This window comes from Sylvia atricapilla, chromosome 27, assembly GCF_009819655.1.
Source record: "Sylvia atricapilla isolate bSylAtr1 chromosome 27, bSylAtr1.pri, whole genome shotgun sequence".
Taxonomy (NCBI): Eukaryota; Metazoa; Chordata; class Aves; order Passeriformes; family Sylviidae; genus Sylvia; species Sylvia atricapilla.
This window is the reverse complement of record NC_089166.1, coordinates 4,973,668-5,000,419: the sequence shown is the minus strand read 5'-3', so window position 1 is coordinate 5,000,419 and position 26,752 is coordinate 4,973,668. Positions and strand designations below refer to the sequence as shown.

The 26,752-nt window shown below is 42.4% G+C and overlaps 1 protein-coding gene across 1 annotated transcript; it reads left to right on the top strand.

Moving 5' to 3' along the window:
- Positions 1-271: 271 nt before the first annotated feature.
- On the top strand, positions 272-26,337 carry LOC136372378 (endoplasmic reticulum-Golgi intermediate compartment protein 3-like). Its single transcript, XM_066336975.1, is given in 14 exon segments — positions 272-382; positions 528-598; positions 1,143-1,230; positions 1,349-1,468; positions 2,735-2,828; positions 3,972-4,137; positions 5,758-5,815; positions 17,289-17,320; positions 17,963-18,059; positions 19,722-19,772; positions 19,775-19,785; positions 20,555-20,691; positions 21,535-21,590; positions 24,152-26,337. Coding segments are annotated over 14 exon segments (1,149 nt in total). The 5' UTR covers positions 272-294; the 3' UTR covers positions 24,232-26,337.
- The last annotated feature ends 415 nt before the right edge of the window (positions 26,338-26,752 follow it).

Below are 26,752 nucleotides of genomic sequence, written 5' to 3'. Positions count from 1 at the left end.
CCTCCCCTCTTCTCTCCCCTTTTCTTCACTTTTTCTTTCAAAGCACTGGTACTATCTGCCGAGATGCTTTGCTTTCCGCATTGTTGCCGCCACAGCCGGCCCAGGGTACAATTCGACTGCTCTCCAAAGGCTGCCAGTGCCCAGCTCCAGCCCTCCTGCACGTGAAGGCCGCAGACGGGACGGGGGCCTGATCCCGGTACGGAGGACTGCCCTCTGCCAGGGGCGGGCCCGGGAGCGGGAGCGAGGCGGGGGCCGACACCGGAAAGAGGCTTCGGTTCCGGGCCGCGCGGCGTCATGGAGTCGTTGTGGCGTCTTAAGCGGTTCGACGCGTTTCCTAAAACCCTGGAAGATTTTCGGGTCAAGACGTGCGGAGGAGCGCTGGGTGAGCGGGGGGGGGGAAGGGGGGGGGGGGGAGGTGGGCGCTGCGAGTGGCCGGGGGACCTTAGTGGACCGGCGCTCGTCAGCAGCTCGGGGCGGCGGCGAGCGGGTTGCGGCGGGGCTGACAGTGGTTCTCGTCTCCCCGGCAGTGACGGCTGTTAGCGGGCTCATCATGGTGCTGCTTTTCTTCTCGGAGCTGCAGTACTACCTCACCAAGGAGGTAACTACCACCGATGAGGCGGGCTCATCCCCCCCGGTACTGCCTCCCACTCGCGGCGGACAACCCTTCAGGGCGATCGGTGGGCCCTCACCTCTGCCCCCTCCAGGCCGCCCCCCTGGGCTGCCCAGGCAGCAGCTTCGCCACCCATAGACCCGCGCTTCGCGGTGGTTTTTTGTGCCCTGGCCTGTCGCCGCGGCGGTGGGAGCGGGCTGCCCTCCCATGCATGTGGCGTCCCGCCTGCACAGTGCAACGTCTTGCCGCCTGCGAGCAGCCATGCCATGCCACGCCACGCCACATGCCATGCCAAGAAGGGAAAGAAGGAGAAGCAAGCGCTGAGCCCCTTTTCCCTCCCCACGTTCAGAGATCTCTCAGTTACTTAACAGCATTGTAAATGGCATACGCTGGGCTGTGTATGGCAGTGCCTCAGCTGTCTGGCAAATCAGTTCTGTCTTAAAGATCAGCTGCTGGGCCACAGAACTGAGGGAAAGAAGCATTTTGATTTGCTTCCAAGTAAAATGGGACTCTGTTTTTCCTTTGTTCCCAGGTTCATCCAGAATTGTATGTTGACAAATCAAGGGGAGATAAATTGAAGATCAATGTAGATGTTATTTTTCCACATATGCCTTGTGCTTGTGAGTAAGCATTCTGAATGCTGATGATAATTTTCATCCTTGGCAGGGACTCAAGAGGCTCAGTGTGCCCATAACAAATGTATGTTTATAGATCACTTTCCTTGCGCGCTGGTTTCAGATTTGAGCATTGATGCAATGGATGTAGCAGGAGAGCAGCAGCTGGATGTAGAGCACAATCTGTTTAAACAACGTTTGGATAAAGCTGGCAATCGTGTAACTCCAGAAGCTGAGAGACATGGTAAGATGCTGTTCTGCCTGTCCTGGGTGGATGCTCTGTTAGTCTTTCCACTGTCTGCCTGTTTTGAGATTCGTGGGGGCAAGTGACAGCTGTAGAGTGTTTAAGTGCCACAAATCTTGAATAGATTTAATACATTGAACAGATTTAATGCTACAACCTTGTAGCAGGCAGATCTATTAAACTACTCTTACATCAGTACTTTTGCAAGGAAGTCTTTCCCTGGTCCCTCTGAAATTATGAGAGAGACCCATCACTGCATTTGAGGAATAAAGCTGCACAGTGTTTGGGGATTAGAAATCAAGCAGCTGTTCTTGCAAAACTTGGCTTTGGTTGTATCTTTAAATCATGGTGGGTGAACAAATAGGACTGTGTGGTCAGGGAAAGAGCCTTTCTCTAGGGAAGGCTTCAGTGACTTAACCTTTAAGCCTAAATTTTCACCTTACTCGATTAACTTTGTGTGTGTTCATGCACACCTGATCAATATATGTGAGTTGGTCTACTGTTTGCAAGCTGGAATAAGTGATCCTCAGCTACATGAACCTCTTCTCTACATTTTTTACATGTTATGACTCATCTTTTTCTTGATACAAACCAGAAAAAATTCTGACAAAGCATTTCAGTCGCACAGTAATACTGTTCTGGCTTTTCCTTTCCAAAATATGAGTTAGTTATTATTTTTCTGGGAGTCAGTGTAGTTCTGGGAGTCAGTGTAGTTCTGCGTATCAACATGACCACATTTTAGCTTATATCAGTTTAGATTTAACATTTCTGTTGTCGATGTTGAAAGGCTAAACTAAGCCAAGAGCTGAACAATTGGCAGGCACAAGGGTTTCTCCAGTTGTTGTAGGAGTGTGGTGATAGTGTTCTTACCATTGTGTCACTTAGCAGCTACCACAGGTTGTGACTTTACAAATTATTGTCTGGGGACAAAAACTATTCTACATGTTGTGAAGCAGGTCCTGTATCACTCGTAATGTACTGATTGGGTCTACTGAAGACATATTTTAGCAATGCCTTTATGCAAGTAATGTCTGATGCTCCAGCAAGGCTTACAGATAGCCAGTTCTTTCCATGAAGGCTGTTCTTGAGAGGACAAATACTATGCTCCTTGTTGGTCTTATTCACACCTCAGCAGGCTACATACATACCATTTGAGGTGGGTGTTGGGTGCAAGATGTGCAGCGGCACATTGTGTGTGGAACAGTCAAGAGTACAAGACAGAGTTTCTAGATGTGTCTCATCACTTTGAATCTTCTTTTGTCTTAGAGCTGGGAAAAGAAGAAGAAAAAGTGTTTGATCCAAATTCTTTGGATGTTGATCGCTGCGAGAGCTGTTATGGGGCAGAGTCAGATGACATTCGGTAACCTTTACACCTTTTTTCCTATCTTCTTAGCACTTGAATCCAGGTATGTTATATGCATTTTTTTTCCAAATGTCTGTGAAGGTCTGTGCAATGAAATCCTGCTCTTAGGCACATGTTCAGTGGTAAGAGCTGTTGGGGTTGGCTATACATTTGGAAGCTGCAGTCAAGATTGTTGAAAAGGTGCATCTGTACGTTGTTTGGATTGTCGACATGCCTGTTTAAGCTGTACAAAAATTGTATCTCAGCAGACAAAGAGATTTTCTGTGTTTGTTTGGTGTCCAGAGCAGAGGTGTATAAACAATTTCATTGTTATGTGAGCTATCTTGACGTAAAACCTGGTTATGCCCTGGCCTTGCCTTCTTCTGCTGCTGGCATTGCATCCTTACAGGAGCAAAGACTAGACATCTCTGGCTCACACAAACTACAGATGTCTCTGTATTTCTCATTCCTCCTAACAGGAAATTACTGTAAGAATGGATCCATGATACTCCATATAGGTTCTGGACTAATCTTGGCTATTTTTGGCTCAGTGGCAACTTGGTTTGTCCCATCTGTTGTGTCCTTTCCCAGAGATGTTTTCATCTTGAGAGTTTCATAATTGCTGCCTTCAACAGCAAGAATTCCTTCAACATGTCCAGCAAAACATGAAACCACAGAAAAAACCCTGGGTTTTTTTCTGGTAACCAAGGTATTATCAACAGTTAGAAAAGTATGAAGAAAGTTTGCAGTTAAGCACCCCTTTAGTCCAATGTCTTTTCCTAAAAACAGAGGAAAGGAGCAATAGAAGCAGGCAGATGCTTTCTTCACATGAGGAAGTTCCAGACTGCTCATAATTGTGGGACACTGATGTTGTTTTTGTGGCAAATCTCTTTGCCAAGGGCTGCTATGGGTCTGTAAATGGCCAGGCACAGCCCTCTTCAGACTCCAGTCCTGAACTCAAACAGCATGCATCCAAACCTCAAAAGGAGCATCAAGATGCTCATTCTCATTCAGGAGCATTAGGCCCGCTTTTCAGAGTCCAGACCCCAATGTTTGTGTTGTTGCTTTGTTGAGGAAGAATCCGTCAAGGATTCAAGTCCTGAGCTGGAGAATCTCTTCTTAATTATAAAGATGGTAAGATGGTTCTTGTGCTTTTTGCAGGTGTTGTAACACTTGTGACGATGTCAGAGAAGCATACAGGCGGCGAGGCTGGGCCTTCAAGAACCCAGATAGCATAGAGCAGTGCAAGAGGGAAGGGTTTAGCCAGAAAATGCAAGAGCAGAAGAATGAGGGCTGCCAAGTGTATGGTTTCCTAGAGGTCAACAAGGTGAGAGAGAGCTTTTGCTGTGAACCTGCTGCATGATGGTAAGAACTGTGAAAAGGCAGAGTTGGGGAATTCCTCTCATTTTCCAGCTTTAGGTGCTTAAATAATCTCTGGATCAGCAGCATCTTGTGCTTGTCATGGGATTCAGGAGTACAGTCAGGAAGAGCAGTGGGAAAGAGGCTAATTCTGGTTTGTGTTTGTGGGCTGGTAGGAAGTCATGGTAGCTGGGGAAGTTTGCCTTTTCCACCCACGTGGAGTCTTTTTTGCTAAGATTTCTGGAGGCGAAGAGAGCTTCTTTGAGCTTGAATTGTTTCGCCTGCCCTTTCAGTTGTAAATCAGAAGCTGCAAGCACGTGCTGGAGATAGCAGTAGCCAACAGCTCGCCTGCAGAGGTGTTGGAGAGAGTGAAATGTTACCCTCCTTTAGAAAAACAGTGGAAACAAGGCTGTTGGAGTTGGTTGTCAAGGCTGAAAATGCTCAGAGAGGTGATTTTTGCAAGTGATGTATGAAAATGCACAAGATGCCCCAGGTAACTATGTTACTGTGTTACCAGGTAATTAGGTTACCCCCACAAACACACAGATTGCATACCCAAGTACCTTCTAGAAGAAGTCAGACTCAGGCTATTTTTTTAACTTCAAATTCTTTTTTTTTTTTTTTTCCTTGTGTATTCTTCCTAGAGAACACAGTCTTTATTTCTAGAAAGTAGACCTTGTACTCACAAATCCAGACATTGTGATTTGAGCATAATCATAGGTATGGAACTGTTATGGGACCCTCTCTCACAATATATGATGAGCAAGAAGGGGAGTACTGGATGTACTCGTCCAAGTGTGAGTGTCACTGGGGAGGTTTCTGGGGCCTTTTTTTAGGCACTTTCAATTTTGCCCATCTTCATTCTCAACAGGTCTACAGTTAACATAAAGGATAGGTTTGCCTAGGCATTGAAGATGTAATATGGTACATATAGAGCTTGGAACATTCACATCTTTTGGGACAGAGTGTATATGATTGCTAGCAAGTGTCAGGGAGGATTGGCACCTAGTATCTATACCCCTTTCAGAGTCCAGGATGAAATTTTACAGATATATTTTTTTTTCCCCATATTTTTTGGGGGTTGGGTTGTTCTGAGAGGGGGATTTGGTAGGTTAAGTGCTTTATTTTTGCATGCTGTTACTTTCATGGGTGTATACATTGGATCACTGCTGATTCTTGTTTTAAGTGTTTTCTTACAGTGTTCACTCTAACTTTCCTCCTCTCCTTTTCTTTGAAACTGTTTTGTATTTTCTGAAGGACCCGACAGTTCCCTACTTGGAGTTAATTCTTCCTTCTTCTCATTTTTATGTTTACTAAATAATCTGCAACAACTGTTATCCACAATCAGTATCAGTATTTATCAGTATTTATGGTGTCAGTGTTTAGTTATAGCTTCCAGCATCACTGCCTGTAATGAACATGGAAATTCATACCTCTCTTAGGATAATGTGTGCTTCTACTGTCACCTGTGAAAATTGGTTGGTTGGTGTCTGTCATGTGTAAACAAGTCTCAAAAATCCAAACACCAGTACAACTGCTTTACTTACATAGACTCAGACCATTTAATGAAGGTTACTCTCTCCTGCAGGTAGCTGGAAATTTCCACTTTGCACCAGGAAAAAGTTTTCAACAGTCTCATGTACATGGTAAAGTATTTGCTTTTCCTCCTTATTGAATCTTTTGGTTTCAAGTGTGCCTGACCATTTTCTTTAATATCTTCACATTACAGTGATGCTGTCTGTAGTAAACAATATCACTGCTTCAGTGGGGAGGACATTGTTGAAGTTTTGTTACATTGGTTTAGAACTATCATGGACAAACAGAAAACTAGTTTCTAGGACTGCTGCCATGTGAGTGTGGAAGAACTTGGCAGAGAATATTTCTGGGCAGTCTCTCAGTTCAGCAAAACTTTGTTGCTCTGCCAGCAACCTCAGGTAAAGTTTCAGTCCAGAACCTGACTACCGGTAGCTCTGGAAGGGATATTTTTCTCTATGCATGAGTTTCAGAGTAAAATTAAAGCTGTGAAGGACTTTCTTGAGTATATATATAAATATAGCACGGCCAGAATAACAGTGGTAGTTTACAAAATCATTAAATGGTTTGAGTTGAAAGAGACCTTAAAGGTCATGTAGTCCAACCTCCCTACAATGAGCAAGGACACCTTCCACTAGAGCAGGTTACTAAGAGCCCCGTCCAGCCTGGCCTTGAATATTCCCAGGGACTGGGCATCCACCAGCTCTCTAGGCAACCTGTGTAAATCCCTCATCACCTTCAACATATACAGTTTCTTATATCTAGTCTGAATTTGCACTTTTTTAGTTTAAAAGCATTGCTCCTTGTCCTGTTGTGGCAGGCCTTATTAAAATGTCTGTTTCCATCTTTCTTATAGTTCCATTTAAATATTGGAAGGGTCTCTCAAGTCTGCCCAGAGCCTTCTCTTCTCCAGCCTCTCCTAGCCTCTCTCCATAGCTGAAGTGCTCCAGCCCTTGGAGCATCTTTGTGGGCTCTTCTGGACTCACTCCGGCGGGTCCACATCTTTCCTGTGCTGGGGATCCCAGAGCTGGAGGCATCTCTGCAGATGTGGTCTTAGCTAAGTGGAATAGAGACGGAGAGTCCTCCCCCTCACCTGCTGCCCATGCTGCTTGGAATGAACTCAATTTACAAGTGGTTTCTGGACTGCCAGTGCATATGGCCAGGTCGTATTAAGCTTCTCATCCACTAACACCCCCAATTCCATCTCCTCTGGGCTGATCTTGACTTGTTCATCCCCAGCCTGTGTTGGTACTGGGGGTTGCCCTGACCCAGGTGCAGCACCTTTAATGACCTTAACTTGGTTATGTTAAACCTCATGAAGTTCACTCTCCCCGTCTTCTTAAGTTTGTACGCGTTCCTCTGGATGGCATCCTGTCCCTCAAGCACGTAAACCTCATTACTCAGCTTGTTATTATCTGTAAGCAGTCTGAGGTCCACTCAATTCCACTGTCAGTGTCATTGATGAAGGTATTAAACAGTACTGGTCCTAACATACACCCCACTTTTTACTTCATCTCTGTATTGAGCCATTGACCACTATCCTTTGGATGTGATCATCCGACCAGTTCCTTATCCAGTGAAGAGTCAACACATCAAATCAGTATTTTTCCTTCTATAACTCACTTCAATTTAATCTGTACCACTGAAGTTAAGGTTAGGGGAGAATATGAATGTGCTTGGTGAGAGTAACTGGTGTATTTGTAGAAAAACAGACAAACTTTTGAGCACAGAAGCAGCACATTTGTACAAACAGCAATAATGAAAAGAGACTGGTTTCCCCACAATACTGATTTTTAGTAATAAAGAAAGTATTTCACTTATTGTGGCAAAACCTACTTTTTGTGCTTAAACTATCATGACAACTGCAACCGTACAACAGCCAGGATCAACAAAGTCACAAGCATACATGTTAAGGAGAGGCATCTCTGTATTACATGTCTCTGTAACAGGAATGCAGGCTGGCTGCCTCAGAGGATGTACTTTGTGTACAGAGAGGAGGGAATAAGGTCAGGATACTCTCTTAATTCCATGTCCTCCAGAAGTGCTGCATAGCTGAATTAAAAATTCAGTCGGAACATACACAGATAAAAACCAAAACGGTAGTGCAGTTACTGCCAACCTCATCCACGTCATTTGCTTGTTCCCACTGGCTGTATCTGATGGCCTCCTCTTCGTCTGTGGAAAAAGAGCAGGGCTCAGGGTGAATCTTTCCCTGCTGAAGAGTCACAGCTTATGAAGCTGGTCATTTGTGGAAGCCATTTGAGCTCTGAGCTTCCTTGCAGGATTTCTCTGAACCTCTTTCAGTTCAGCTCTGTCTGAAGGTACCAGACTGCATCCAGAATTAAGGTCCAGGCTAAGCATGAGATGCAGTAAGTATGATTTTCTTCCTTCTGTTCTCTCTTACTTTCCTAGTTATGTGTAAAGTATGATTTTCCTTTTACCCAGCCTTTTCCTTTGCAGTGTTTTCATGTCACTAGCCAACAAACAAGGAATTTTTCCAGACCCATAAGGAAAACGGACTGCTCAGAGCATGGTTGTTTTCTTGTACATGACTCGCTGTGACCTTTCTTTGTAATTCTTTGTTTTCTCTCCCTTTAATTACAGATAAAGAATTTCACTAGTATTAGAGGACAGAGTTCTGTGAGATATTTCCGGAACTCTTACCTCATTTGAATCATAGTTCTAGACAAGAACTTAGGTATTTGTGGTGTTTGATTCCTTCAGTAAGGTCCGCATTAACATGCAGTCCTGTTAATCCACTTAACAGAATGTCATGCAGGATGAAGTTGAACATCTAAGAGAAGTCAGAATATTCCAGACTGTTGTTGTTGGAAATCACATTAACAATTCACAAAATAATTTTAATAGACCTACTTGATGCAGAACTTTAATGACTGACAGTATTTTTGCTTCTTCCTTCTCTTCCCTACTAATACGAATCGTTAGAGAATATGGGGGTGAAGAATATCAGTACAGTGGAAAGTTCAGTCTACTGCACCATTATTCTTGCCTCCCATTGGAGTCTGTGCCATGTTTGTACGGCTGATGGTTGAATTTTATTTTGTGGTGGCGTTGAAATACTGAAGCTTGGATATCAGCTTTTCAGTTTCTTGTACTGTTCCTCTCTTCTGTTGCTGAGGGTTCCTGTTGTATTATAGATCTCCAGCCAGGAAATGGGGATGGGCATCACTGTGACAGTGCCAAGGGTCCTATTAAGTGGCACTTTGTAGATCTGACTGCAAATATATTCCTGATCTGAGCTTCTGAACTTTTGTCCTGTGCTTGGTATTATCATCTTGAAACTGTAACTTCTTTCCTGTGGAGAAGCAAGTTGAAATGGCTTTATTTTATAAAGTACAATAGAGGGGCTGACACACATGACAGCATTGTATAAGGTGCAATTTTATTTCTGTTTAGTTATTTAACTTCAGTTATATATAACTTTATTTGCATAAGGTCTGTGTTCTCAGCTCTCCATTAGAGGCTGAGCACTTTTCTACTAGAGGTAGTATTTTACCTAGTTTTCACTATTACTGTATGTTTTAGTGTGTATTGCTACTCATTCCTAATCTCAGGTCATCAGAATTGTCCTGTCTAGGATATGCACATGGCTGATCATACATCTTCGTGCTATCTAAATGATTAATTGCCTATTAGCAAGTGCATAAATACAGTATTTGAACTTCTTGGACAGGTACTCTCCATCTCTGTTCATCACATCCCATGTTCCCTGAGAATCCAAGCTGAACCTTTGGAAATGTGTTGCTTTTGAATGAAATAGTGATGCTGCTTTCATCCCAAGTTATTTGAAAATTTAAAATTGGTCACTTTAAGGCTTGCACCATGATGTGACATTGTCAGTGTCAGAGAAGGCCCCCAGCTCTGGAATGTCATACTGGCTGTAAATGGTCAGTTGTTTTTCAGTTGCACAGAAAAATCCCAGATCATTTAGGAGGAGGATCGAAAGAGATTGTGAGGAGGACTGAAACACTTCCAGTCAGAATTGTTAACACTGAACTAGTAGTTTTGGCACTATCTGCATTAAGGGAGGCCAGAGTCAACATTACTGATACTTAGAGTCTTCTGTTTTTAAGCAGCACAGCCTCAAACTGTTTCTTATTCATTTGGTTGTTGCTGAGACTGGAGTTGCTTTACAGTTATATCTTTTTAGGCTTTGAATCCTAAACTGAGATTTTATGTTTGGGTTATGCAGTGTGCTTCAGGTTTTAGTGAAGTTTTCTCTTTCAATTTTGTATCTGCAAAGACAGCCTCCAGCATCCTGAAGACACACTCTCAATGACTGACAATTTCTGTGATTGAAGCAGTCTGTATGTGGCCCAAATGCTGTGGTTTTCTTACACCCTACATGTCAGCTGGAGGAAAAAATTATCTTTGAGAATGCTGGTTTTGAGAGATTACTGCTTGTTTTCATCCTCTTTTTGGTGATGACTGTGGAAGGGAAAAATCAGGTAAGCTGCTCTTTGGGATGATGAAGGTCTTGGAAAAGGAGCTGCCTACTTGGAGCCACCAAGCTTTGCTTAGAAGGGTGTGAAGCTTTGTTAGCTCTAAGAGTCAGATCCACTGGTCAGTTGTATATCTTCATTAATGTTCTTCTTATGTATTTAAGGAAGGGCTTGTTTCTTTCTCTGCTAGAGATTGACAGCCAGAAACTATTTGAACTCATCCCTAGACAGTGTGGATGACCCCAAATAGCCTCTCTTATTTTACATACTTTTTAGTGTTTTGATTACTGAGTCGTGAAAAAATACCAAGTCTTTGCAGACTGGTTGTCATTTTTCAAGTCCCTTGGCACCTTCTCAGTATCAGCCAAGAGCAAGTGATACTAACTTCTTTTTCTCTGCAGAGATTGCAGCCTCCTTCTTTGTTCCTGTCCTATAGCTCAACTAGTTGTGGGCCTGTTAGTATTGCACAGATCTCTACAAGTAGCAGTTGCTTATCTGACTTCTTCTCCTGCACAGCAACAATACTTGAAAAAAAATGACATGGGACTCAGTCTCCATCAGGACACCAGTTCAGTGTGGAGGAGATCCAAATTCTCTGATCACCTGTACACCATTCCTGCCATAGAAGAGGAATGTATGAGCTCATTCTAACTTGTGTCCCAGAGTAGTGTCTGTTAGGGAACTGTTTTTATCCTCATGCTGAATACTGAACACTGAGAGTCTTACTTATCCTCAGCATTGCTGAGGACTTTTCTTTTTACGCTAGTGGCGTCTTATCAGAGTTTGGTTGTCTTGGTGCTGGAAGATGCAAGGTCTCACACATTTATATGGTGGACAAACTGTTTTCAAGTTATATCAAGTCTGTTTTGGAGACAACAGTGATGGCACTTGCATCTGTCACTTCACTATCATCCATCAGAACTCAAGTTGTACAAGTTGTTTGGAATGTTTAACATTTGTTAAGTAGCCCTCTGGAGCGGCCTTTCCTTCATACCAAAAATCCTGCTGTTGCAGAAGCACCAGCAGAGATGTGGCAGAGGGGATCAGAATTGCTGTGGGAAGAATTCAGAGGCTCATAAGATTATAAGGCCCTGTAAGTCTATGATAGTTACTGATTAGTGTTAAATATATATATTGCACAATGTTGAATACAAATGAATAAGATTTTGAAACAAACAAAAAAGGAGTTTACTTAACCTCCTTTGAGATACACTGTTCAAACATACAATTCCCTTGCCCCCAATCCTTCTTGGTATTCACCTTTGTCAGGATCCTGCAACAGAATGAGCAAAACCAGCCTCGTGGTTTGTCATTTTCTCTGTGCATCAGGTGAGATGAAAATAGCACAGGACTGATTAAGAGTAAAAAACCTGTTACCGATCTTTGAATGTTAATATGTTGTAAATATAAACCTTGAGTACATTTCTAAATAGCTTTGCTCCTAAAATGACCTCTCTTACCTTATGACTGGAAAAGAATCTAAATATAACCAGTATTATTGTTTGGCATGCTGCTTTGGAGCTCAATTAACATGTATGCACATCCCACCGTGTTTTTCCCTGCGGTGATTAATTACTGCATTTTGAGTTCTCTGTTACACTTTAAATGATTGCTTGACCATGTATCAGTCCTTTAGCTGTCTAGGGGGTCATTTTATATGGCCTAGAAAGCACACTAGCACAGATGCTACTCATCTCCTTTTTGATATGAACTTTAAATGCTAGTCTACCTGAATCTCTTTATCATTTCTTTGTAACGATGTGAACATTGCTCTTTTCTCTCCTACTCTGCTTGTTTTGCCAGTGCATGCTGTTGAGATTAGATGTTGTATCTTTTTTTTTCCTCAGAACTACAAACTAACATAATTTTTGTTATTTGCTGAGAGCCCATAAATCTCCTTTGGAAGGAGCTGTTGATCTAGACTGGGATTTGAGCTTTACAGGAAGCTAAAATGAGGGCTATGCCAGATCATTCTTCTGTGATAAACGAGGTGGAAAAGGTTGAGAATCTTTGTCTTAAATGATTTTAATATCTTCATGTTGGAGATAATGTTTTGGTAAATGTTAGCTGCACCGTGCAGCTAATGTGCTTGAGTGGAACGTGCTGACATGTTAGAGCAACTTCTGCCTTTTCAAGTCAGATGAGAGAATTATCTCACTTAAACTCATTTGTACAATACCTTAGAGAATATCTCTTGAAAATTCATGTACTAAGCCAGCTGATCTGTGAGTGGTTTGTAGGAACTTTTACAAAGGTTAGCAAACCACTGGATTTTTCTGAGGGTAATCATGGCAGTTGCAGGTTGAGATGTGGTATTTCAAGTCAGTAACATCTTGCAGAGGGCTGGGACCCCCAGCTTTGCTCACTCCTCCTAGCTGCAACATTTTCTGTGTTGCTCCCTGTCTCATTCCCCTCTTCACAGCACATCTTAATGCCACTTCCATCTTCGTGCCACTGTGCTCCTGTAAGATATTTTCCCCTATAAAACTAATCCCCAGTTTGAAAAGTGATGTCCTATCTCACCTTGGAGCAATGTCTTTGGGGGGCCAGTCTTTGGATTCTTGGAACCTTCACATGTTTATTGACAGAGTCGTTGAATGGATGTAAGTTCTTTTAATCCCCTTTTGGGGTTAAGGACTGAATTTTGAGGTCCAAGGAGGCCTTGTGATTGTTGAAGTCAGAAATGCAGGATGGGGAGAGTTCTTCAGACAGACAGTGGTTGTTAAAACTGTGCTACAAAAGCCACAAAGAACGCTTGGTTCTATAAAGCAGGCAGAGTTCTTGACAAACTTAAGATGTTTAACTGGTATCTTTATTTTGCCTGTTAGGTGTGATTAAGGAAACAAAGAAATGTGTTTGTTTCTTCAGTAATAACGGTCTTTGGTCCTAGCAGACAGTCTTGTAAAAGTCTTCTGTTCTGCTTCCTTGTCCTGTTCCTTATCTTAGCCAGCTAAAAAGCCTGCTGGTTTATGTTACGGTAAACATGTATCTGCAATGTATGTACATATGTGCTTAGCATAATCATCAGTGATCAAGGAGAAATAAACCTGTAGGCTGATGGAAGACTGCTTTAGAAACTGAACTGCTCTACTGCAGAGTTGTAAATCACTTACTGGTGAGTTTTATAAAAGCTACTTGGTTGTGGAAGGCATAGCAGAGCACTCTGGGGACGTTTTGTTTTCAATAGCCATAACTATTAATAGGGGTCACACACAATGTAAATCTAGTGTAACATGTTAGTTAATATATGGTCCTTCTCAAGTGGTGTCCTGGGATGTCTCTGGTACTGTGTTATTCCTGTAAGCTTTGTCATGCTCACTAGTCTTAGTACAACTTCACATGGACCAACACATGTGACTACCCAGGTTATAAATCTGATAAACACCATAATCCTGCAAAAGATTCTAGGAGCACAGTTACTAGGAGGATCATCCCTGTGCCTCTCTGTGCATCACTGTACCAGTTCTGTTGTGGGATTAACCTTACTTTGGAGCTGTTCTGACACGAAGAATAGCCTCACATAAAGCAAGACTTGCATTTCAGACTCTTACAGTCTGAGATGGCTCATAACTGAAAGGTGGGATGGGATAGGAATGAGCTGTGGGAGCAAAAGCTGGCAGGAAAAAGTAAGTTTTATTTCTTCAGTGGTATGAAATCATAGAATATCCTGAGTTAGAAGGGATCCACAAGGATAATCAAGTAGCTCCAGTTTAAATGCAGACTCACTAGAGCCAGGGTCTCTCATTTGTTATAAATGAAGGTTAGCCTGCTAGTGTCTGTATAAAAGGCAGCAAGACTTGACACTTCACTGGCAGCTAAGCCACAGAGCTCTTGACTTAAGTGCAAATAATAGTGCAACATGAAACAGTCTGTTGTTGCTGGTAACTGTTAAGAAAAACAGCATAGCATCATGCCAGGGCCACTTTTCCTTTCGTTTCCTTCCCCTGCCCACCATCACATATACTTCCAAATTTTGACTAGGAATTTCTTTTTTAAAGTTCATTGATACAGTTGTCAGCACAGGCACACAAGCCTGTGTGCTGTCGCTATGCTAGTGGCAGGTGACAGGTCTGCGCTCCAGTCAGAGACAGCAAAAGGAGTATCTGAAGCCAGTGGAGCTCTGAGCTCTTTGAAATGCATAACCATTGCCTTAATTCTGAGTACTGCAGCCTTAGTCTCTGGGCATTTAGCTGCGAAATGCAAGGACCTCTCCCTACATCAGGGCCTTAGGAGGAGTGTAGTTTGAGGTTAGCATTTCCTTTTCAAACTGTACATTCTCTGTTTTGCATGCATATCTCTTTGGGTTTAGTAAGAGTTTTATATAGATACAAGTACAGCTTCTGGTGGTTACTGAAAAATGTTAATTGAAGAGAAAGAGTTCATAACACACTCAAGTAAATGTTTTAAAGGAGAGGCTAGTTCAAAATCAGATCTTTAGCTTTGCAGCTGTTGTGGTTTGCTACTGGCCAAATGCCAGGCACCCATGAAAGTTGTTTGCTCACTCTCTCTTGCTCTCAGCTGGGCAGAGAGGGGAAAAAAATTAATGAAGGGCTCATGAGTTGACATCAGGACTTGGAAGGGCAAAACAGGTTAAAATTTAAGGTATAAAGTAAATTTATTATTAACAGAGTCAGAGAAAAATAATGAGAATTAAAATAAGCCTTTAAAAAACCTTTTTTCCCCCCAACTGTTCCGTCTTTCCCACTGACAGTGCAGGGAGGGAGGGTGTAGGGGTTTTGGTCAGTTCATCACCTGAGATCTTTCTATGTTTGCTCAGGAAGAGAAGTCCTTCCTCTGCTATGGCTTGAGTCCCTCCCACGGACAAACAGTCTTCGCAAAACTATTGTGGCGTGCCACTCATCCACCAGATGCAGGTCTTCTAAGGATGGGCTGTTCTAGGTTGGAAGCAAGGACCTGTAGCAGGGTCCCTGACTAATAGGAGATCGGACAGAACAGACGACACATCTACACTGATATGGCGTCCATGTCGAATTCCAGTTTATTCTCAGCCTGCAGTGAGTTATATAGGTTTTCTACATAGTTAATAGTTACAGGATATACAAAAAATGCAGACAATCCTTATTTATCTAAATCCTAAGGTGGCTCCAGTGTTAAGACTACAACTCTACATTTAGAAACCCATTACTTCCCAGAACACCTTAATATAAGCTGTGAGTTTTTCTGCTACGCTACAACTATGAATTTCTAACTGCGTCACTGAGGCCTGCAGATACTGCGGGCTCAGGGGCTCACAGGGCCTGCAGGCCGAAGGGCCCAGCCTGGAATTGCTCAAGTTTCACTCCAGATATAAATCATGCCCTCTATCTCTAAGGAATTCTGCTTCAAGGACTCTCTTTCTCTGTCTCTGGAAGCACAGGTCCTCTCTCTCTCTATTCGGATCTCCCACTGGATCACAACTTTCTCTGGCATCCACCCACTCTGGCATGAGCACTTCTCTCATGGGCTGCGAATGGATCTCTGCATCCTCCATGGACTTCATATATCACAGGGGACAGTTTGTTTCACCGTAGTCCTCACCATGGCTTGAAGAGGAATCTTGGCTTTGACACTTTTAGCACCTCCTCCCCCTCTTTTTCCACTGACCTTGGTGTCACCTTGTTCTCCCTCACATGTCCTCACTTCCTCTTCTCTGACTAGAAGAAAAACTGCTGCTCATAACTACTTTTGATAACAAGTTGTGCTAATTCAGAGATTCTTGCAGAATCCTGCAGCTCCAAGAGGTCGATCTCATCTAAGTTCTGTGCTGGAGAGTCTCTCACCATATTTCTGCTGCCAGCCATGTAGCCCTTCCACCACCAAGTGGACAGTGGCAGCTACCATGGTGCTGGCGCTATTTAACACCTCTTGATGTGGAGTGCTGGGAAGGAGAAGCTGCTGCCACTGCCCCTGCCCCTGCCCTGCTCCTGGAGCACGGCTGGCTAGGGGTGACTAGGCACTCAAGGCTCGCCACACTCTGCGCCAGGATGGCAGCAGCTGTGGTGCCTCACCACCCCTAGAAAAAACTGCATGCACACTGATTTGATTTTCTTCTTAAGTCATCACAGAGGCATTACCAACCTCTCTGATTGGCCCAGCAGCATGTCCATCTTCAGAGCTCTCAGAAATTTGCTCTGTCACAAATGGTGGAAGCTCCTAGCAGCTTCTCACAGAAGCTACTCCTGTGGCCCTTCCTTGCTACCAGAAGCCAGGGTGTGCCAAATCAACACAGCAGCTTGTCTTGTGCTAGGCTCTCAAGGGAGCAGCATTTTTAATCTTTGTTAATAATGTAGCGACACTTGGTGATCTGTCTCCATTAGCTTCTAAAGTAATAGCCCACAATTACTGAACTATGTTTCACTTTGCTGAAGTGAAAGGTGAGGTCTGCCTTCCTGAGCACATGAATTTGCCTGTTAAAATGACCAGAACCTCTGGCTTCTTTGTTGATTGTGTGACTTCAGATAAACCTGGTAGGAGTGAAACTGAAACAGAGTTTCAATTTATATTTTCATCCTGAAACTGATGCTTCTGGTATTGCATAAAGTCATTTAAGAGATATCCATTGCCTCCAATTGCCCATATCTCTGGCAGATGCCTTCTCGGGGTGTGTGGTGCTGCCAGCATTGTCACATTGCTATATGTGGAAGAGCAGAGATGGGACAGGCCAAATTCTCCCAAATCACACCACTGGTGACAGTCACTGCAGCCCTCTCTGTGGTTTGCAAATAATCTGCTTAGGCAGAGTGTTTACAATACTGCTGTATTTTACACTAGTGAGAGGAGTTATGTGTGGCTAACAGCAAAGCTTTCCTTTCCGGCCTCTGGGATCTTATTTTTGCCCTAGATAAATAATACACGCAGATGAAGACTGAATACCTAATCTGAAATAACCCCAAATTAAATTTACTTACCTTCATTCTAGCAGTGGTTCTTGTCAGGGAGGGGTGTTACAGCAGTTTCATCTTTCACACACCCTGGTATGCAAGCAAGACAGAAACCCAGGCATTTTCTTGACATTTTAGATTGTGATGGAAATGACTGGAGCTCCCTTATTGCTAGAATATGGTAGACAGATATTATTGTTATGACAATGTGAGCTATATTGTTAACTATTTTTATATTACAGTTCACGATCTGCAGAGCTTCGGACTTGATAATGTAAGTGTTCCTAAAGCAGTGTTCTAGTTCTCTTAGTCTATTTTCCTTCTGCATTTCTCTCCCATTGCCACAATAAGATCCTAAATTGCTGCAGATTTGGCTTTATGAGTCTTAGCAGAACCTGGGTCCTGCTTTCACAGAGGGTTCTGAAATGCATTCTGTGACGTTTGCATGCTGGTTGTCAAGCCTGTGCCTCTCTTCCTGAGCCTGCCTTTCTCCTTTATGCTTCACAGTTTCTTAAGGTTGATACTGTCACAACTGCTTCTGGATCTGTTGGAATTTACCTTGTGCTGGCAGAAAAGCAGATGATGCTCAAACTTATTCCTCCAAGGCAGCTGATAGCATGTGCTCTTATGGCAGGGAGAGGAATGGGTGGGAGGGCCTGCTCTGTAAATGGGAGGAAAGGGCACCAAGATCTGAAGATTTCGGGCAGAAGAAGGAGAAATTCCTTGTCTTGAAATCTCCTATGAATAAAAAAGAAAAGCAAATGTTTTGGAGTTTACCATTAGGGTGCACAGAGGAAGGGAGCGCCTGTCTATTATAGAGCCACACTCAGAAAAATATACAAATAATGAACTTCAGGCTTCTTACCTTACTCTTCATGTGTTGTGCAGGTTTAAGTTATTAGCATTTCCATTTCAGATCAATATGACGCACTATATCAAACATCTCTCATTTGGAAGGGATTATCCAGGCATTGTGAATCCTCTGGATGGGACAGCCGTCATTGCACAGCAAGGTAAAAGCCAGCTGAAAGAAGTCTCTTTTTAAGTGTCTGTATTAATAAGTTAGAAGAGATCAGGACCAAAGTTCCAAATTTTAACAAAAACCCTGTCAGAGTTATGTAAAATGTGACTCCTCCACGTTGTGCTGTTTGTGGAGCAGCTGTCTCCATTCACCTGGAAGAAATCTGCCAACGTTTGGATTCTGTGGTGTTTCTGAAAGATATCTCTGTTCAGTGTTTGTGGATGCACAGCAGCAGGTACAGCACATCATTATTAAAGGCCTACCTCTGATATAGCTCAAGAAGGGCCCTTCCTAACTACTGCATGCAGTGAGAGAGAACCAGAAGATGCGTGGTAGAGAAAAAAGGCCTAATTGGTAGTTGCCGGAGAGCTGTGGTGTCTACCTGGCCTTGACATACCCAACAGCTTGAAAAGCTGCAATGAAGTTGAAATATTGCTGATCTTTTCTAGATAGCTCCAGATTTGCTGGCTTGAGAATGAAAAACAGGTTTTTCCTCATGCTGCTGCTGTACAGGATTTTATTTCCACAAACCTGCTTTTCTATGAAAGGTCCTTTACATGCCACTGCAGAGTTGTTTTTTTTTTTTTAGATCCACTGAGGTCTGAAGAGTTTGTCTTTGAAGGTAGTTGGAGCTGTATGTAATAAAGCTTGGAGAAAGAAGTCATTTGCTTTGAAGTGGTGATAGGATTGTTAATCCTGCCTAAGTCCATTCCTTTAAGTTTTCTACCATTGATTTTGATCCTTGTACCCAAATCAGAGGATGGCATTTAAAAAAAATACAGAAAATTCAAAGGCGTTGTAATGTTCAATACACTTATGTTGCTGTAGTTATTCTGTGGAGTAACAAACTGTCTGAGAGGGAGAACCTGTAGCTCACTGGTAAATTTCTGCATAAGCTCCAGCTTTTCATCCTGAGCCTCAGGGAACCAGTTGGTAAATTCTTGAAGAATTCGTTCTGAGGACATGCTCCAGTAAAGAAGTAGGAGCAGTAGATTGCAGGTCAAATTTATGTTTATTGCAACTAAAGATACCATATGCAAGAATTACTTCTGCTGTAGAAAGGGATGAATAATCTTCTCTAGGGAATTTCATAGAAAATAGTTTTTTTCTTGCATTATGTTATCCTTAAAAGAACTGAAGGAACAGGCTGGTCTGAGGCAACAGAAAGGGTTCTTCTAATTTTTCTCCATTGGTCCAGATCTTCCTTTTAATTTTCTTATACAATAAATGCCATGCTTCTGCAGGAATAAGCTGTGATGTTAAATGAAGTTGATATGAGGTACTCATTTAGAACTGAATATGTTTTCTTAGGGCTGTGTTGTTAAAAATAAGAAATTTTCCTGGACTAGAATCAAATTTGCAAGAAGCTTTACTGGTAAAGCTATAGCAAGTTTGTAGATTTTCCGTTTAGTCAAGGCTAAAATGGCATGAGTTTTGATTTTGGTTGGAGCAGAAATGAGATTCACTTTGGCAAAAGGAAGACACATTTCAGACATTAGCTTTACTCTCCTTGAAGACCTCCAGCAGCTGTCATGCCGAAAGACATTCCCTGACAAGCTGAACAAAACCAAATTGTGTCTACCTCACCTGTCAGTGAAAAGTTTCCAGCTTATTACTGGATATTAATTTTGTCTCTCCTTGTCTTTGCTTATAGCTTCCATGATGTTTCAGTATTTTGTCAAAGTGGTCCTCACTGTGTATAGGAAAGTGATGGTGAAGTAAGTACCTTTTTCCCTGTTACTTTGACAAGTGAAAGCCTTCACTTTCTCCTCATATTCTTGATGCTGACAGTAACTGTGGATCCAGAGGTGTTGCCAGATATATCAGGGGCTGTACTGTACATTCAGTACTTGGAACTCTGAAGTGTGGAATTTGGTAAAGAAACCAGGATACAATCAGCTTGGATTGTAATTTGTGTCAGATAACTTTGTAGGGATGATAGAATGTAATTTCATTTTACAGAACCCAGTTTAATTGCTCTAAGAATAGGACTAGTATGAATGACATGTAGAAGAATGGCAGGGCACAGAAGAATGCTGGATGGTGACCTTCATTTATGTGAAGATAGGCTATCTCTGTCTTGCTCCACTCTCCTGCCTCTATGCTTGATTATTTACGGCTTTCTGCCATCAGTGCTGTCTCCTGAAGCATGCTTAGCAGGACTGCATTTTCATAGAGGATGACAGACTCTGGGATGACAGGGCCAGCTTATACCATTCTATGCCAGCAGAGACCAAATAGTCCTGCCTGGGTGTCATGCATTCCTTATTCTATGGGCTAGCTGCGGCTTTAACTGGTAGCCTACAGTAAAAATAGACCTGATAGCAAATACTTGATCTTGACAAAGCTCTTCATGACTCTTTCTAACCACTGTCAGGCTGCCCGCATGGGCAGGCTATGCTGATGTGGTTCATTGAACTCATGTTTTAGTAGTCTTTCCTATGCCCTGTTAGCAAAACAGTGTTTGCTGTGTTTGTTTCCTGGTAGGTGGTAAGAACTAACCAGTTCTCAGTTACACAACATGAGAAAATAGCAAATGGGCTACTGGGAGACCAGGGTCTGCCTGGTGTCATTGTGCTGTATGAGCTTTCACCCATGATGGTGAAGCTGACAGAGAAACACAGGTAAGAGACATTTCATTCTATTTCGTTCATCCTTCATTGATTTTGTCATCTTGCATAGCTTGAAACTTCATGCTTACTTAGACATGACAGTGCAAATGCTGCAATTCATCCAAACTCCTCCCCTGCCAGTGGAGAGGAAGAGGTGCTCACTGATGCCCTTCCTTTCCATGTGAACCCCGGGTAGGGATTGGTTTTTTCCTGTGACTGTGTGAAGCATTGTAATCCAGTGTCAATGGAAAAGGAAAGTGGTGCAAGGAATAGATGTGTGATATAGTGTTCTTGGTTCAGCCTTCTGATGGGAAGATTAGATTTACAGGGCATACTCATTTACCAGCAGCACCCACACAGTCCCGACTGGTTCCTTATAGCATTTGCTATAGCTTTTCTACATCTTGCAGCCAGTTTGGAACCTCTTCTTCTCTCTGCATCAATGGCTAGCATGCAACTGCAGGGGAAAGGAAGGGCTTGTAGCTGTCCCATCTTTGAGGTTCATAATGGGGGACAGAAATGTATTAACATGTGCTTAGGGATTTAGTTACTGTATTACATGACCCTGCTGTGCATTCTCACTGGGTAGGAATGAATAATGTCTTAAGGATTAAAAGCCCATCTTACAAGTTTATAAATTCAGTACTTCCTCTTAGTGCTTCTGACTAAAAGTAACAGTGAAAACTCCATTCTCTAGCAAATAGGGTTAATTAATTCTTTAATCTGAGAATTGTCAGCTATGAATATTTAGGTAATGCATACTTACATGGTATGATGAACATTATTATAATTATTAGTTACTTGTTACACACGTGACATTGGTATCTGAATTCATGCTGGTTGTTCAAATTCTAGGTCCTTTACTCACTTTCTCACTGGAGTTTGTGCCATTGTTGGAGGCATATTTACAGGTATTGTACCTTTCAATCATTTTGCTTTCAAAAGTGTAAACATTTACTGTCTTACGCCTTCTAAAGTCTGCATGTCTAGTAATAAAATCCCTGTTCAATGAAGAGAGATGATTTCAGCATTCAGGAAGCAATACAGCATGTTCTGCAGAGCCACAGGAGTGGCATCAGACTGAAATTACCACTGGAGGCTTACAAGATGCTGTAGATTATGTAGACCTATTACAGCATTTCATTTCATTAGACCTGTAGACCTGTCATATTTCATTTTGCTGCTCTACAGGACATTTTATTTTCAAACAAAGCTGTTCTTCACAGACCATATGAAAGCATCTTGGCCAGCTTGGTCTGTAAGCAGATAGTTGTTTTCATGTGGAACCAAAGCTAGTAAAATCTGTGAACCCAGGTTGCCATGAGTGTAATATCTATCTTAGAGATATCAAACTGTGCTCCCAGACATAGGAGCTTCAGTTAATGTAATGCAAGAACTAGATGGGGTCTTGTGAGGAGAGGCTGTTCCTGCAGATCCATCTGCATATCTGCACTTCACTCTGCTGGCATCTGGAATAGCTAATCAGTATCTGTTCAGCTTTGTGCATTGGGAGCAGCCTTGGTCCAGCCATGCTCTCCAGGTAGTAATCCAGGGTGCTCATAGTCAGAGATACAGGTTTTAAGGGCCAGCCTGAAGATGTCATCAGGGACCGCGAGAAGCCAGTTTCTGTATCACATAACATCTGTATCACATACCTGTAACATCATACCTTTATCTGCAACATTTTCTCATCATCTGAAGTGTCACAGTCCTCAGTTAACCTGATACTTTAAACAGAATTTCTGTCTACATTAAATTTTATCCTATTCATCTCCCTGATTTGAAAAATCATTCAATATTACTTTCATGACAAATTGAAGTGCCCTTTCATGCTGACTAGGTTTGACAGCCAATTCATTTTTGCTGCCATACAACATGCTCAGAATCTTCTGTATTCTAGAGATCAAATCAAGTGGTGGCCAATAAGGCCGATTACTTGTACCAGCAATAGTGTGCCCAACAGGACCAGGGCAGTGACTGTCCCCTGCTACACTCTAGTGATGTGTCCTTGAATCCTGGGTTCAGTTCTGGACCCTTCATGACAAGTGAGACATTGAGGTGCTGCAGCGAGTCCAGAGAAGGAAAATGGAGCTGGGGAAGGAACTGGAATGTAGGTCTAATGAGGAGCAGATGGGAGTGCTCAGCCTGGAGAAAAAGAAGCTCAAGAGGGACCTTCTTTACAACTACATGAAAGGAGGTTGGAGCCAGGTGAGGGTCAGTCTCTTCTTCTAACAGGGACAGGACAAAAGCAAATGGCCTCAAGTTACACCAGGAGAGGCTTAGATTGGTATAAGGGGAAAAAAAATTTCATAATGGGAAAGGATTGTCCAGCCATGGCACTGGCTGGCCAGGGCAGTGGTAGAGTCACCCTATCTGGAGGAATCTAAAAGACATGTAGATATGACACTAAGGATGTGGTTTAGCGTGGACTTGGCAATGCTGGGGACAATTGGACGCTGTGACCTTAGGGGTCTTTTCCAACCTAGATGATTCTGTGCTATTCTAAAGTCACCTCTGTAAGAGTGTTCATGTAACAGTATCGAATTGATTCCACAAGTACAGATAATTCCACGGAAAAACAACCAACACAGGAGTTACCTGAAGTATTACTCAAAGAACACATATTTAGTCCAGTAATTCCCTATATATAGTAATAACAAAAGATATTCAATTCCCATTTTAGCTGCAATGCTTTGTATCATATTGAAATGTATGTCTTTGTATACAACCAAGAAATAATTTACTTAATTCCTTTGACTGATGTTTCAAATAAAGGAAAGAATATGAAGCTTTATAAATTGAATCATTGAAAAAAGGCTCCTAGCAGCCTTTGTGTTCACTCCTAGCAGGAGCGCAGGTTCCAGTCCTGTGAAAACCTTGGTTGTCTGGAGTTTGGTACAGTAGACCCATTGTGAGTTTTTCTGTGGTCACAAGCAGCACTGAATGAATAGGCTTCTTCAGGGCTTGAGAGGTTTGGGGGAAATACTGCAGAAGAATTAAAGGCAGCGGTTTGTATGGTTTTTGTCTGGTGGGTTTACATTGCCATCTCCAGTAAGGGCATCCCTCGAGGGCAGCATCTGGTGCTTTTAATGTTGCTGTGAAATGAACAAGAATGGGAAACTTCCCTTTGCAAGCTGAGTCAAGGCAACAATGTGGCCTAAAGCCCTCCACATCAGCTTCCTCTCCAAACTCTTCTCAGTCATCAGTAAACACACATGACTCAGCCTGTCTCTTTACTTCTGAAAAAGGGGTCTTCTCTAGAGAAGCATGCATCACCTCTGTCCTGCAGGCTGGGTCTTGTCTGTCCTGAGGAGATGAGGACTTTATTATTCTGAGCAGCAGTGGGAGAACCTTTTTCTGTGGTGGACCTGGGATTCCTTTACTCTGACAGCTGGTTTGTGTTTCTTTCCTTGGGAGTTGTTTGTCTCTTTGAGGCATGTCTGGCTTCATTCCATTTGGTTTTTCCTGTTAGGTGCAGGTTCATTGACTCCTTGAATCTATCACTCAGCACGTGCCATCCAGAAGAAAATTGAACTTGGGAAGACAACATAAGCAATAATCTTAATATAATAAGCTATGGCATTTACCCATTAAAAACAAAACCAAAACCACAAAAAAAATCCCCAAGCCTCCAAGGAGAACTAAACAGGCTCTTTGAAACACAAATGATCTTTTGAGAGTGCACAGGAGAAGAGGTTTGTAATTTCCAGTTGGCCCTAACCACTCTTATGTTACTGTGCCATCATTCTTTGGCCTTAGTCTGTGGATGGAGCAACTTGAACCTTGCTGCTATAAAGATTAGCTATCATATCTGGCTCTGCAGATCCTAGTGTCAAACTCCTTTTTTGTCAGTCCATGTTCCTTCAGTTCTGATCCCCTTCCCAACAGAGATGCTGGAGATACTGCATTCTGTTTGCCTTTAGGAATAATTGTACTTAATTGTCAAGAGACCTGTGATGGATTGAAGCTGCCATCAAATAAGCTTGTTAGCAGCACCATCAGGGATTTTTAATTTTTCTTTTCTTTAAAATGTTTCTTTAAATTTTCTTTTAAATGTTTCTGGGTGTCCTGATGCTGTATGTCAGACCTCTGTGAAGATGTGCTGAATTCCATCTCTTGCCTTCGAGCCATCCTGGGCTGCATGGGGAGCCTAAGCATTTGGGACATGCTTTCTGTGCTGGAGGAGCTCCCAGCTGTTCTTCTTATGAAAGATGCAAGTTGATGTTTCAACAAAAAAAAAGTGTCTGGAATGTTAATTGATCTTTTAATTGCATTTTTCTTCCATTTCCCTTTGGTGTATATTTTCAGTTGAAGTCCATCCTCTGTTGTTCTGGTAAGGCATATGGAGGAATAATTAAATTATTTGAACTAATCCTGATACTGAATTGGAAATTAGAATTAAAAGAGACATTGCGTTGTGGCAAAGTACATAGAGATTGTGATGATGATCCCCCTTTTTTCTGTCTAATCATCTACACAAGTGAGTAAACTGCTTCGTATGTAAAACTGTATTGGGAGAAAATTGAAAATAATGAGGAAAAAATTTGTGAATTCTTGCCTTATTTATTGCAAAACAGATTGATTACTCTTAGATCTCAGATTTGGTTTGGTAGGACTCTAATCTTGGTCCAAGCAGTTGGACAGGCACAGGATCAGATACTGCAGAGAGAAAGCTGTTTTATAATTCATTTAATTCATTTTAAGGCAGGTTTTGCTGGGTGGTTGGTTCTTTTAATTACAAACCAGGGAGTCTAAAAACTGCTGGTTTTTCAGCTGGGGAGAGAAGCAATTTGTGGTGTGGGTAAGGAGAATGATTATCTTCAAGCAAGAATGTTGAAAAGCAGGTCTGTTTTAAATGTATTTTTACAAGGATATTTAATGAATCCAGTGGGCCAGGATCATATAGTACTGCTACAGCATGAGGAGGGAAACATTGTATCTGTATGTTTCATCAGGAACATGTGACCTGAATAGTGTCAATGGCTCATCAATGCACTCAGCTTTGTAATAAATTTATGAGTAGTCTGGAGAGAGAAAGAGGAATGGAAGAAATGCAGCAAGAATTTAACCCAGAGTGAAACAGTTATCACTGTTTCCTATCAATGACTGGCTTGTCATTGATAAGAAAGCCAATTGCCTGTAAACTGGAAAAGGATTGGAGATCATTGCCCAGAGCACACCTGAGCATGTAAAGAAAGATGAAGGGAAGGTGCAATACTTTTACTCATCATGGGAAGCCTGGAAATAGTGGAAAGAAGAAATTGAAGACACAGAACTGAAGGTTCTGCCTGAAAGGCAGAAAATTGATCAATCTAATAAGTAATACAGGCTTCTACTATCAGCAGGAAGGATATGAGTACAAGAGTTCTGTGATTTTGATAGACTGAAAACCCAAGTGTCCAAGAACCATGATAAAACTTAATCAAGGATGTTAGTAACTGAAAGTTATGAAAGACATCCTGCTAACCCTGCTCTGGAGGAGAAAAACCTGCCTTGGGATCTGCAGACATCCCCAGGGTCTGCAGTCTTGTTCTGCAGGGGTGTCATGTTCTGAAGGGGTGCCCTTTTCAAAGTTGTAAGGGGTCAAAAAGCAAAGGAAATGGTGGTTCACATGCTTTCAAAGTTAATTCAACATAAGATAATTTCAAATTTATTCAACTCTGTTGTCTTCTGTCACCATGTTTGATTTTTTTCCCTTCTTACTCTTCCTTGATGCAGTTTAAAAAGTATTCCCTTAGTTAAAAACTAAGAATAAAAGTCTTAGTAAAAGACTGGGCAGGCTGAGGGGGGCATCTTCCTTTCCTAAGAATAACTACAAACCTCCCGCAAATGCCATCTGTGGGTGGAAATATCAGCTCTGTCATGCAGACAGCCACATTTGAGCAGCTGTTGTCCACCACTGGCTTCACAGTCCTGCAGGGCCACATACAGCAGCTCTCAGGCACCATGCCCACCTCCAGCCCCAACATCTCCCCTTTGTCCCTCCCAACCAGCATGGGCAGAACTGTGCTCACCCTATGTCCAGCTAAGTGCAGCATCACTGCTGCCATGGGAGAATGGCACCCACAGTACC